Source organism: Cyprinus carpio, chromosome B1 (genome assembly GCF_018340385.1).
Source record: "Cyprinus carpio isolate SPL01 chromosome B1, ASM1834038v1, whole genome shotgun sequence".
NCBI lineage: Eukaryota > Metazoa > Chordata > Actinopteri > Cypriniformes > Cyprinidae > Cyprinus > Cyprinus carpio.
The window spans coordinates 23,595,342-23,609,454 of record NC_056597.1 but is presented as its reverse complement, the minus strand read 5'-3'; the positions used below and the strand labels follow the sequence as shown (position 1 = coordinate 23,609,454).

The 14,113-nt window shown below is 41.0% G+C and overlaps 1 protein-coding gene across 3 annotated transcripts in view; it reads left to right on the top strand.

The window, feature by feature from the left end:
• LOC109109090 (immunoglobulin-like domain-containing receptor 2) overlaps window positions 1–13,843 on the top strand; it is a 21,522-nt gene extending 7,679 nt beyond the window's left edge. Inside the window, exons 3-10 of one of the 3 annotated variants that reach the window (XM_042717016.1) lie at window positions 2,322–2,441; window positions 5,471–5,527; window positions 7,783–7,929; window positions 8,001–8,168; window positions 9,092–9,211; window positions 10,335–10,542; window positions 11,400–12,039; window positions 13,587–13,843. In XM_042717016.1, the coding sequence (XP_042572950.1) occupies window positions 2,322–2,441; window positions 5,471–5,527; window positions 7,783–7,929; window positions 8,001–8,168; window positions 9,092–9,211; window positions 10,335–10,542; window positions 11,400–12,039; window positions 13,587–13,622 (1,496 nt within the window). In that variant the 3' untranslated portion in view covers window positions 13,623–13,843. The remainder of the gene's footprint in view (window positions 1–2,321; window positions 2,442–5,470; window positions 5,528–7,782; window positions 7,930–8,000; window positions 8,169–9,091; window positions 9,212–10,334; window positions 10,543–11,399; window positions 12,040–13,586) is intronic. The other 2 variants (XM_042717017.1, XM_042717018.1) reach the window with 2 other exon arrangements.
• Window positions 13,844–14,113: the final 270 nt, after the last annotated feature.

The window sequence follows — 14,113 nt, the reverse complement described above, 5'->3', positions numbered from 1 at the left end:
CAATAAACGCAGTTGGTAATGTTTTAATGAATGTAAACAACTGAGAAAGAAATCGGAGGTGTACATGCTAGAAACATGCTAATCATGCTAGCGACATGCTTGTAACTTGCTAATCATGCTAGAAACATGCTAGCGAAATGCTAGTCACTCGCTTATCATGCTAGAAACATGCTAGTGACATGCTAGTAACTTGCTAAGCATGCTAGAAACATGCTAGTCACTTGCTAATCATGCTAGAAACATGCTAGTAACTTGCTAATAATGCTAGCGACATGCTAGTAAAATGCTAATAATGCTAGCGACATGCTAGTAACTTGCTAATAATGCTAGAAACATGCTAGTAACATGCTAATCATTCTAGAAACATGCTAGTGACATGCTAGTAACATGCTAATCATGCTAGAAACATGCTAACTACATGCTAGTCACATGCTAATCATGCTAGCGACATGCTAGTAACATGTTAATCATGCTAGAAACATGCTAGTCACATGCTAATCATGCTAGAAACATGCTAGCGACATGCTAGTAACTTGCAAATAATGCTAACAACATGCTAGTGACTTGCTAATTATGCTAGAAACATGCTAGCGTCATGCTAGTCACATGCTAATCATGCTAGAAACATGCAAGCGACATGCTAGTAACTTGCTAATCACGCTAGCGACATGCTAGTCACTAGCTAATCATGCTAGAAACATGCTAGCAACATGCTATTAACATGCTAATCATGCTAGGAACATGCTAGCAACATGTTAGTAACTTGCTAATCATGCTAGGAACATGCTAATAACATGCTAATCATGTTAGAAACATGCTAGCGACATGCTAGTAACTTGCTAATTATGCTAGCGACATGCTAGTCACTTGCTAATCATGCTAGTAACATGCTAATCATGTTAGCGAAATGCTAGTCACTCGCTAATCATGCTAGAAACATGCTAGCGACATGCTAGTAACATGTTAATCATGCTAGAAACATGCTAGTCACATGCTGATCATGCTAGAAACCTGCTAGCGACATGCTAGTCACTCGCTAATCATGCTAGCGACATGCTAGTAACTTGCTAATCATGCTAGAGACATGCTAGTAACTTGCTAATCATGCTAGAAACATGCTAGTGACATGCTAGTCATTTACTAATCATGCTAGAAACATACTAGTCACTTGCTAATCATGCTAGCAACATGCTAGGAACTAGCTTATCATGCGATAAATATGCTCGTAACTTTGCTAATCATGCTAATGACATGCTAGTAACTAGCTTATCATGCTAGCAATATGCTAATCACTTGCTTTATTAAACTTTTCAAACTTTTCAAACTTTTCAAACTTTTTAAACTTTTCAAACTTTCTAAACTTTTCAAACTTTCTGTTCAGTCTTTCTCAAGCCAACTTAAAGTTTGTCTTGACAAACTTTTTTATCTAGTTATTGGATATAATTTTACAGTTAAGATCAGTTATTTTATTTACAACTGTCTTTTGTGAACATATGAAGTGTTTGTCTTTAACTTTGGATTGACCAATCTGTCTGTCTCTCTGTCTGTCTGTTTCTGTGTCTGACTGTGTTTGTATCTCTGTGTGGGTGTGTGTGTGTGTGTGTGTGTGTGTGTGTGTGTGTGTGTGTTTGTCTTTCTCTCTCTGCATGTCTGTCTGTCTGTCTCTGTGTGTGTGTGTGTGAGTGTGTCTCTGTCTCTCTTTGTCTGTCTGTCTTTGTCTGTGTGTCTCTGTCTCTCTCTCTCTGTCTCTATACGTGTGTGTGTGTGTGTGTGTGTGTGTGTGTGTGTGTGTGTCTGTCTCTCTGTCTGTCTGTTTCTGTGTCTGACTGTGTTTGTATGTGTGTGTGGGGGGGGTGTCTGTCTCTGTCTCTTTGTCTGTTTGTGTTTGTCTGTCTGTCTGTCTCTGTGTGTGTGTCTGTCTCTGTCTGTCTTTGTCTGTCTGTATGTCTCTGTCAATATGTGTGTGTGTGTGTGTGTATTTCTCTGTTTGTGTTTGTCTCTGTCTCTATATGTGTGTGTGTGTGTGTATTTCTCTGTTTGTGTTTGTCTCTGTCTCTATGTGTGTGTGTGTGTGAGTGTGTTTGTCTGTCTCTGTTTGTGTTTGTCTCTGTCTCTATATGTGTGTGTGGGGGGGGTCTCTGTCTATCTCTGTCTGTCTGTCTGTCTCTGTCGGTCTGTCTCTCTGTCTCTATATGTGTGTGTGTGTCTCGGTCTCTCTGTCTGTCTGTCTGTCTGTCTCTCTGTCTCTATATGTGTGTGTGTGTGTGTGTGTGTGTGTGTCTCTGTCTCTCTGTCTGTCTGTCTGTCTGTCTGTCTGTCAGAGGCAGACCTGCGCATCGGTGAGCTGCAGTGGGGTGACAGTGGTGTTTACTACTGTAAAGTGGTGATCTCTGATGATCTGGAGGGACAGAATGAAGCGCATGTGGAGCTGCTGGTGTTGGGTGAGCACAACACTCACAGGAAACACACACTTACAACAGGAAATGAGTGACCAGACACTGGGATTTTCTCCCTAAACCAGTTAAATGTAACCCTGTCCTGTAGCCCATGTAGACCCTGCTGATAGTTTACACAACAGTGAATCAAATACTAACCCTAATCAAACTCTAACTTTAGTGTAGCATCCTGAACATTTCCTGACTGGTGACCAGTGAAATTGTTAGTAGGGTTTGTGCTGTTTAAAATCACGCATGCAGACAGACATGTTTAGAATCACGGTCAGACTTTGTTTGCTTTTCATCAATCGCTGATGGTGAAATGTAAATTCTATGATGTTTAATTGTTGCATTCGTGTATGTCACCGGTTAGAGATCAGCAGTATTAGTAAGAATAAGAATTTCATTATGTTTGACAGTCTTGATCATAAAATGCTCCTGAAAATCTGAAAATGGTTTTGATATCTATCTAAAGTGTCTCTGAGCTTCACTCTAATGACTCTGTTGTGTCGTGGGAACGAGAGCGATCTGCACACAGCGCTGTCTCTGAGACTGTGAAATATAGAGAGACTTGAAAAGGTCTGTCTGACCGTCTGAAGAACTGAAACGCAGTCATGATTTATGCCGGTTGTGACCCGTCCATTCACTGTTCTGTGTGGGTTTTTCTCTTTTCAGAGCAGATGCTTAGATGTTCAGAAGCTGGAGAGGCTCAGCTGAGTGTGGATCACAGAGATCAGTCCATGTTAGAAGATATTGTCACGCATGTAATAGTGTCGTAGCATGTTGAACATTCAGCTCATGTTGTTCATCCACCTTAGGAGGTCAAACTAAATTGTATAAAATAAATTGATAATAAATAAACAGCGTTCAGGTATTCAGGTTCTTCAGCATGTTTCCAAGCAGAATATTTACAAATCTTAATTGGCAGCATAAAACCGGAATTTTTTGACATTGCGGACTGCGGTTCCCACAAGGGGAAAAAAATAATTAAAAATAGTAAATTATGTTTATCTGAAAGTAAAAATGCAAAAGTAAAAATGCAAACAGGTTTTCTGTAAGGGGTAGGTTTAGGAGTGTGTGTGTGTGTGTGTGTGTGTGTGTGTGTGTGTGTGTGTGTGTGTGTGTGTGTGTGTGTGTGTGTGTGTGTGTGTGTGCCAGCTGACCACACAAAGAGCAGGATGATCTAGTGCTGGATGTGCTGCCATGGCAACAGTGAGGCTTTCTGCGTCCAGCTGTGCAGTGTGAGGTAAAGACTCATTGTACGGATCTGAATGCATACAGGAGTCAGATAAAGAAAGGACACGCCAGGGCTTGAGTAATTTACCCTTTCGTTTCGAGGGCAGGAGTTTGCCCCAGTAATTTGCTTACAGACCCAATCTTTTCTGACGTAATGAAGCCGAACTGCCCTGAGCTCTTTCAGAAGTGAGCTGAATTACAATGAGAGACGTCAGTGAAGAAAAGCAGCAGTAAAAGATGACTGATGTTGACATTATTGATGACCATCACGCACTTTATATTCCATCTTTCTCAATACAGTCATTTGAAAAAATTCTCATTGTTATTACCGGAACACTGCATCAATTAAATAAAGTACAGCGATACATGCTAAACCATGTAAATAATATCCTGCTTGTAATGCAATAAATAATTATTTTTATATTAAGTTTAGATGTGCTTAATTGTCAAAATAATGCATATTCTCAACACTTCACAACCGAAGAACATCTAAAACCAGTGAGATATTAGTCCTGATGAATGACCTGCATGAGACCTGAAGGATTTTCTTTCTTCTGTGGAGCACAAATTATGATATTTTGGTTATTCCATGCAGTGAGAGTCAGGGGGCTCCGGTGCAGATCCCGGAAGCAGACAGAATTCCAGAAGGAATGTGCTTTAAGCCTCCGAGCGGCACAGGAGCTGCTTTCCTGTTTGTGTGTTCAGAGTACAGTAGAAGCTCAGCGAACATCTAGGAGTTCAGTGAAGGTACAGTGAAGAGTGTGCAGATGAAAGCAGTAATACAGTACTGACTGTAATTTTGACAGGTCGAGAGGAAAGTCACGAGATATTTTGAGTCCGCTATAGCTGAAGGAAAGGATTTAGGATTTTTAAAGGATTAATAGTTTTACCAGGGTGAAGAAAATGAAGTCACATGTTACAACTAAACCAAAACTCAACTTCCCTTGAGAACAAGAATTCTTTGTCTGGCCGTGCCTTACTGTATGTTCAGTGTCAGTGATTGTTCTGTGACTCTTTCACGAGGATCAAACACGAGGAAGCCTTTGACTTTGATGTTTCTACAGACTGAATGCAAATGAAGGCACTGAGCAGAACTGATTTGATTCCTCCGTATGAGCATCTAGAAGTGTGTGTGTTTGAATGTTAATTTGTTTTTGTGACAGCACTGATCAGTTGTTTAGTTAGTAGTGTTTGTTAAGGCCAGCATCACTATTCTTATAGTTCTTACAGACAGTTGAGATATTAAGTGATCTTCAGCTCATGCGTGTCATTGAGGAGATGCTGTAACTTTATCAAGTGATTCAGATGTTCTGCATTCATCTGCTGGACTAGAAAACATCTGAAAACACAAGACACGACCCTGTTGAAAAAAACAGCATCTGCTGGTTAGGTATGTTTTGAAGCATGGCTGCTGGTTAGAGCTGGTTCTTAGCTGGTCCTGATCAGGAGCCAGTTGCTTAGGACCAGTACATGACCACCTTAAACCAGCTAAAACCAGCAGCTATGCTTCCAAACATACTTAACCAGCAGATGCTGGTTTCTCAACAGGGGAGACACGAGACACATCTACAGACCAGAGGAGCACACAGACTGTAGAAATGTGAAAAATGAGTGTCTGCGTGAATCTGTTTCAGCACAATCATTCATGTTTTAAACAGGCTCTGCTCACGCACACTCCTGCAGATCTTCTCTCTCTCTGCATGAACACTTCTCCATCTGCAGCACATGATGCATCTCTCTCTGCTCGAGCAGCTGTCGCTCCGCTTCACCTCCATCTGTCTGTCTGTCTGTCTCTTCAGGTCAGACTGGTTTGGCCGATGATCTTCTGCCTGGGTTTAATGTGGAGATTGTTCCAGGTATGAGCTTTCAAACGCACCAGTTTTCTCCTCACTTCCTGCTCTCTAACACTTGAATTCCCCTGTGATGTCATTTCCTGGTAATCACAGTAACAAACACCAGTCAAACCCGCTGATCAATCACTGTAACTGATGTAACACTGTAACTCGTGTGATAACATCTGAATGACTGCAGTGCTTTACTTCATTGCAAGGATCAGGAATAGATCCTAACCACGACAGAGGAAGGTTTTCTAATCTGTGTGGTGTTGTTGGGTTTGACGTTCAGTCGTGTGTTTTCTGTGTGAGACTGTGGAGTGGGTTTGACTCCAAACACAGGAAGTCTATCATCAGTGTTGAGAGATTACTAACGAGCCGTGAATACGGCAGCTGATTCACCGTTCCATCTGTTAGATGAAGAGCGTTCATCACTGTTTCACAGGAACACAAAATGAAGGTGTTTCTATAAGAATCTCGCAGATTCTCAGTGCTGCCGGTGGCAAAGTGGTTCATGTTGCATTTTATGTAACGGATTGAAATAGAATATTGTTTATACTTGTTCATTTTGAGAAATATGAAGTCTGTTTTGTGCTTTAATATTCATGAATGTGTTGTTGCTCATGTGCTGTTTTCATGAATGTGTGCTGAAAACATTCACTCACAGATCTGTCATCAAGCCATTTGAGTGTTTGTATGTCATTAAGCTTTACAATGTGTGTGCGCGTGTATGTGTTTGGCCATAATGAGGAAACAAGCTAATTAATCACAGAATGAAGGGTTTTGAGAATCTAAAAATGCCTGTAGTTTTGTGTTAGGGTTAGAGTAAGAGGATAGAAGATACAGTTTGTACAGTAGAAAACCATTACACCTATGGAGAGTCCCCATTAAGCATGCAAACCCAGTGTGTGTGTGTGTGTGTGTGTGTGTGTGTGTGTGTGTGTGTGTGTGTGTGTGTGTGTGTGTGTGTGTGTGTGTGTGGAAACCAAAGTGGAAATGGTGTTGTTTGTGTCCCATGAATTACTAATGATAAGATCTTCTTATGAAAAATACTGTCATATTATTCGATATATTTGATTGTAGTAATTAGATTTTTTTTTCCCCCAATGGCAGTAATAGCGCTTCTAGTACTTCAACCGTAAACTTTTCAAAGTGCACCATTTCCTGAGAAAGAGCCATGGATTGTTTGTTTGTGCGTGCGGTTTGTCTCTATCTGATCTCAGACTCTCTCACTAACAACAGTCTTGAGTTTAGTTCACTGAGGGCTATCTTAGCAGGAAGTTTACATGATGGCGAGTAGTTTCATGTTTAAAATTGGATTTGTGATTTTACATGAAGCTTTAATTCGTTTGATGGACTTTCATTTGAATTCTTAATGCATGTAACATATTTGAGATTCTTTTTTGAGTAAATCATGAAGAATGAATTCCACATGAAAACCAGAAACATTTGGGCTGAAAATGTGTTCATCACATTCTTTCTTGAGTGATTTATTTGGAGTATTTGTGGAACACATTCCTCGTGGAGATCCTCCCCTCACTTCTGAGCGCATGTTGTATTTTTAGTGTTGTAATGTAGTGCTTAATCACATATTCCATGACTATAATTCCTGTTAAAGGGGTCTTGACATCAAATTTGCCTTGATCTTTTGGCACAAAAGAGGTCTTTCACAGGGGCACAAACATTTGCATAAACACGCCTCCAGAGCAAGATATCGATGAATAGTCTTCTTCTCAGCATAGGCCCCGCCCACTGGCACTCAGTCGCTTGATCACGCTGAATGTGAGCGTCACGTAGCGTCAGAAGCAAATAGAGATGAACAGTAAATAGATATGAGTCTGTCGTCAGGACATATGAAGTGAAAGAACACTCGCTTTGATGCGTTTGGTTTAAACCGCTCGTTCACGTCTTTGTACAGACATCTCTTGTGTGTGTGTGTGTGTGTGTGAGAGAGAGTGAGAGAGAAAGATTGTGTGAGTGTGTGTGTTTTTGGAGTGAGAGAGAAAGAGTGTGTGTGTGTGTGTGTGTTTGTGTGTGAGTGTGTGAGTGAGTGTGTGTGATTGTGTGTGAGAGAGAGAGAGAGTGAGAGTGTGTGTGAGAGTGAGAGAGAAAGATTGTGTAAGTGTGTGTGTTTTTGGAGTGAGAGAGAAAGAGTGTGTGTGTGTGTGTGTGTTTGTGTGTGAGAGAGAGAGAGAGTGAGAGTGTGTGTGAGAGTGAGAGAGAAAGAGTGTGTGTGTGTGTGTGTCTCTGCGCTGGCGCTGACCGTGTTCTCTCTGTAGAGTGGGTGTTTGTGAGCGCTGTGGTCGTGGGCAGTCTCCTGGTCATTCTGCTGGTGGGTGTTTGCTGGTGTCAGTGCTGTCCTCATTCTTGCTGCTGTTACGTGAGGTGCTGCTGCTGCCCAGACACCTGCTGCTGCCCTCGGCACCGTGAGTCCCGCAAACACATCAATCATGCCACCGACGTGCGCCCGTAGTCTGATTCTGTATCTCTTAAACAGTGTATGAAGCAGGAAAAGGGATCAAGTCAACTCCGCCCACACCTGTGCCCATGCTCCCTCCATACTACATACCTGGGATGCACACCATGGTGCCCATCGCTCCGCCCTCGCTCATTGACCGCCCTCCGAACCTGTCCACTGCACCATCACTGGAGAACAGCGGCTCAGGTGAGTGTACTGTGGTAAAACTAGAGTAAACCTGGTGATTACTGAGCTGCTGAACACTATTAGATGCTCCAAAACCACAACGTGATTTACTGGCACATTATCCAATTGATTTACCACTGCAGTATTTCAGAGTATTTTTTAAGAACTTAAAATGAGTTTGAAGTGAAGGTAATAAATCTGCACACAGACCGATAAGTAGTTTAGATAGTTTACTATGGAGTCAAATCAGTGCCACATATACTTACAAAAGAATTGAAGTACTGCAAAGGTTTATTTTCTTTTGCAAAACTTTTTTTTCTCACAACAATACATCATCTTCTTCAACAATTCATTATTATTATCAAAAAAAAACAACAATTATTTTTTCTCAATGCAGTCATTTTCCTTTACAAAACTTTATTCTTTTGCAAATGTATGTGGCTCTGACTTTATATTTAACATTATGTCAGAAAAAATTGAGATTGCACTTGAGCACAAATGTGCCCCGGTGTGTCGTATTAAACACATACAGGCCAAGTGAAGCCTTCCTGCATTCCTGCTCCTCCCCGCTCCTTTGGGTAAATCCACAGGGTTCTTGGAGCTCAGATCGAGTCACGAGCTCAAGCCTCTGTTATGGACTACAAACCAGATCTGTTCACTTTCACCTCTGTCCAAGGATTATATTAACATATCAACCCCTGAAATAATATGATTTAACATCCAATATTAGTCACATATTCTTTCACAAAGAGCAGGTGTATATATATATATTTCATGTAATGACTGTGTATTGCAAGCAGTGTTGTTTGCACAGTCTCCTAACGTTCACACTGAAATGCTTCATCCAGTGTGGATTCGAGTGTGGAAAATGTATTCTACCTGAGTACTGGATTATTTTAGAATGACCTGAATGACTAAAAACACACGTGGTGTGTCTCCTTTAGTGCGGAGTGGTTTCCATCTGCAGCCTGCGTCAGTTCAGAGCTCTCTGAAGGTGCTGCAGTTCGTGGAGAAGCAGCTCGCTCAGTTTAACCCATCACAGACACTTAGCAGCAGTCCAAACTGTAAGACAAACACCGTTCAGATGCTTGACCACTGCATGATCCAATCCACACACTCCGCTTCTCTGTTTTCCTGTGTAAGAGCAGCATGCTTGACTCTTCCTTTTCCTCTGAGCTCCTCTGTGTTCTCTAAAGCAGCGGTTTTCAAACTCTTTAAGAGCCCTGTGTTGATGTGTGATAACTGCACCACACTCCGGTCTCGAGTCCCACGGAGGACTCCTGAAGGATGCTCTCTGTTCCAGAATCAAATCAGTGTAGGTGCTTCTGAAGTTAGCAAGGGTTCTTTAGCTGTCACGCGTATCTATTTTGACATATCATATTTTATCCAGTCCATTGTTATGATTAACACTATGTCAATCATTGCGATTTTGATAGGGAATCTCCCTTTCATATGTGGATGTGACTCCCAAAACTTGTCAGTGTGTTTCCAGCATGGAAAACATTCAAATTCTGATGGGGTCTACACTGTTATAATGAGAGGAATAGCTTGAATAATTCAGGACTGAACAATGACGTTTTGATTATATGAAACACCTCTGATGAGACGTTGTGTTCAAGAAATCAACAGATATATTTTTATGATTGGCTGCACTGCTCAACGCTATAAAACACATTGTAATAAGAAACCTTTGTAGATCTTTAGAGCGCAAACACAGAGAGAATCTGCCGTGAGGCAACTGATGCTTACTCTCATTTTGTTGTTTGTTGAGTCTTGAACTTTGTTACATACATATGTTCATTTTCTTTAAATCATCCAGGCGACCCCCCCCCAAGCGTTGTGAAAACCACTGCTCTAAAGCACCTTGTACTTCACTTTTTTCATGTTCATCAGGCTTTTCTTGCAGTGCTCTAAATTCTGCTTAGTGTTCCTGATATAAGTGTTGTATTCATGATCACAAGACTTACGAGAGCAGAACAATTAAGGTCAAACTTTCTAATGTATAGGACTTCATCCCTGGTCCTGGGGACCCACGGTCCTAATAAAACACACCTGAACCAGCAAATCAAGGTCTTCAGGATCATTTAAAAAATCGCAGGCTGGAAATAGAACTGAGAGGGTTGCCAGGAGCAGGGCTGAAGACCTAAGCTGTCAGAGAAGTCTGTGCTGATTTCTGTTCATTTGCAGCCTGCAGTATGTCCGAGCTGAGTTCGTTACATGATGTAGAAACCGACTTCCGCCAACCCTATCGACAAGTCCAGAAGAAGGCTCTACCAGCCATTCCTGATCTTGATGACCCCGCTGACCTCCGGGCCACAGATTTATCTCCCGTTCACGAGGGACGATACACACGACAGCCACAGCACAGAAATCGTGTGGCGGATGAAGGCCCCAGGTAACAGACGGTCGAGATGTAGTAGAGCCTTGTTCTTACTACACAACGAGCAGATCACAGTTACTTTTAAAATTAATGCATTACAATATTGCGCTACTTCCTAAAAAAGTAACTAATTACGTTACTTAGTTACTTTTTATGGAAAGTAATATTACGTTACTTTTGAGTTACTTTTTAAATCTGGGCAGGGCTTGCTTGTTTTTAATAAAAAAAAGTTTTTTTTACAAATATAAAAGCCCTTTTCACAACAGAAGTGAAATGAATACACCTCAGGCTGAAGGAAAATGTAAATTCACGTCTGTACAGTAGAGGGCGCTGCTCAAATGAATCACATGAAAAATATAACGCAGGAGAAGAAAGTTCAACACTATTCAGCAATAACAAATATAAAACAGAAATGTGTCATTTTTGCTTAGTCAGTAAGCAAAGACATTCAGTAGCAAAGACATTGGTTAATAAAATGGGAATAAATACATAAATTATATTTGTGTTTACACATTTAATTATTACAGGTTGTGTCATATTCTTAGTTTGCATTTGACTGTTTTTATTGATTGTGAGGAACACTGAATGTGTTTTTGTGCAGTGAGATGAGTAAACGTTCATATTTAGTCTAGAACTACAGTAAGATCATGTTCACACACAACACTCTGCACTTACTCCTGATCTCTGTCACCATGGCAACACCAGAGCTGTCACTCAATACATGGAAACAAAGTAACTGCTGTTACTTATTTGAAAAAGTAACTCAGAGTTATCCTTCTAAATTAAAAAGTAATGTGTTACTATACTAGTTACTTAAAAAAAGTAATCTGATTACCTAACTCGCGTTACTTGTAATGCATTACCCCCAACAGGTGGAACCCTCGCTCGGAGCTCCTGCAGAGGAAGGCTTTCCTGGAACGAGGACGGACTGGATCTGTGGATGAGCTGGAGGAGTTTGCGATGGCGTATATACAGCAAGGACATCACTGTGACATCGGAAACAGGGAGGACGACTACAGAGAACGAGAGCGAGAACGAGAGCGAGAACGGGATCGTTACCCGTTTTATTGTTCCAAGTCCAGTCCAGCGAGACGTCCCCCCAGCCCTCCGCCCTTACCTGGAAAAAAGCGGGACACTTGGGACAACGGTCAAGCCCAGCGGGATCCACGAGAGCGGGATCAGAGTGGAAGAGATCGCCGGCCAGACTATGACCATGCCCTTCTCAACAGTTTATTGGAACGTAAAGCTAAAGCTGTGAAGAGCAGCGCTTCAAAAGCAGGGCCGACCGAAGACGACTCGGACATGCCTTCCAAAGACAGTAGTGAGCGTTTCCACAGCAGGACTCCCAGCAACCAGTCCCCTCGGCAGCGGACAGCAGAGGACAATGAATCTCTGCCGCCGTACACAGAGAAGGAGCTGGAACGTTCCCGCGGAGCCGAGTCTGGACAACAGCCATTCAGATACACACGCTCCGGTCCCAGGCCGGAGGAGCAGAACCGCCCTCAGAAAGTGGTGAGTTATCTGTAGACTCTTTGTGACTTTGCTGCTCCACTGAGAGGGGAATAAATCCCTCACAGCACTGTGGACCTGAGTTGGTTTTACATGTAAATGGATGCATTGGTGCAGTGAAAGAAAAGTACCAAAGGTCCACAGAATGAATCCTCTTCAACCAAAGCAAGGCTGTAGAAATGCCTTTGAAAAAAGTCTCCAGATATCTGAAGAATGTAGTCCTGAAACCCTCCAACACAACTGGCAACATTATTGGAGTTATTTCAAAAAGAGACCTCAAATATGAAGGATGCTTTGAAAACAGTCCAGTACAAGAGAGAATCCAGAGAAGCACTCTATAAGATTTCCTCTTGCAAGTCATCATCCTTACCATTTATTTCGTTCATATCTTTTGTAGACATTTTTTGATGAACAAAGCACACTGATTCTGACCTAGGCCTTTCAATCACGGTTCGATTTGTACCTCGATTTGACAACAGAAAATAAGCTGTGCACAGGTAACAAGAATGTCATTAAATCAACTCTGCCTGCCTGCTGCTTGATTCCTCCCCAGATTGTATTTGGATCACAGCTTAAACCGTGTATAGGCTCTAACACAACTAACCGTATTGACCGTAGAAACGGTCCCAAAAATGTTAGGAGTCTAGAAAAAGAAACTTAAAAAGGACAAGATTGAACAAATGTGTGTAGCAGAAAGCAAACATTATGAAAGACACCGGAGTATTTGCTGCAGATGCTCTGTGGATAGTTTCGGGGTCGGTGGGAGTTCAGTGCGTCGATCGCTGCAGAAAATAATTCGTCTTTTGATATGCACTTATCGCCCACAGACTTCCACTGCTTTTACAAACACAGATGCTGCTGTAGCGCTTAACTGAGTTTAACAATCATTACATTAGCTCTAACTATAAAACACTACTGTAGACTCTCACCAGAGACACCACAGAAGCGAAACAGAAAGCGCTCCAGTTGTGTGCATAAATACTCGTGCTGTCAAACGATTAATCGATTAATCGCATCCAAAATAAATGTTTTTGTTTTGCATAATATATGTGTGTGTACTGTGTATATTTATTATGTATATATAAATACTTTTATTTATGTAAATATAAATAAAAAAATTAAAAAGTGTATATTTATATTCAGAGAATTTTATTATAAATAAATATATTTAATACATGACATATTTTTCTGAAATATATACATGCATGTGTTTGTATTTATATATACATAATAAATGTACAACGCACACATATATTATATAAGCAAAAACTTGGATGTGATTAATCGCGATTATTCATTTGACAGAACTAATAAATACAGGTGGAAATCTTATCGAGTGCAGTTTGGAGAATCGGGCAGCTTTTCAGGGTTTGACTTTGTTTCATTGTAATTTTTGTGTGATATTTCATTACAATGTAACATACATGTCTGGTCCTAATAATTCCAGAATAATCACTGACAGCGCTTCACCTGCTGCTCTCACCGCTAGACGAGACTAATCTACTCAAACTGGCTGCTTCTGCTCACTCTTCTGTCCTCTCTTTGAACAGAGCACTCTTCTGAGCAGAGACTCTCTTGTAGTTTGATGCGTCAGACTCTCAGCGAGGACGTCTCCACGCCGGCTCGCACCCGTGCTGCAGAACTCTAGCGCTGCGGAAGGCAGGTTTGTTCGCTATTGAAATGTGATTTACAGCCATGCTGCTATAATGGCTCACAGATTTGACTTTGAGCCTGGAGAAAAAAAATTGTTTTAATCTTTTTTTTAAAGAAGTCTCTGCAATTTAAAATAACAGTTTTCTATTTTAATATACTTTAAAATATCATTTATTTCTGTGATGTGCAGCTGTATTTTCAGCATCATTACTCCAGTCTTCAGTGTCACATGATCTTCAGAAATCATTCTAATATGATGATTTATCATCAGTGCTGAAACTGTTGTGCTGCTTAATCATATTTGGGACCTGTGATACTTTTTAAAAAGAACAGTGTTTATTTAAAATAGAAAATTTGTGTTATACACTACTATTCAAAAATTTGGGGTCAGTCAGTTTTTTTAAAAAAAGAAAAGAAATTAAAA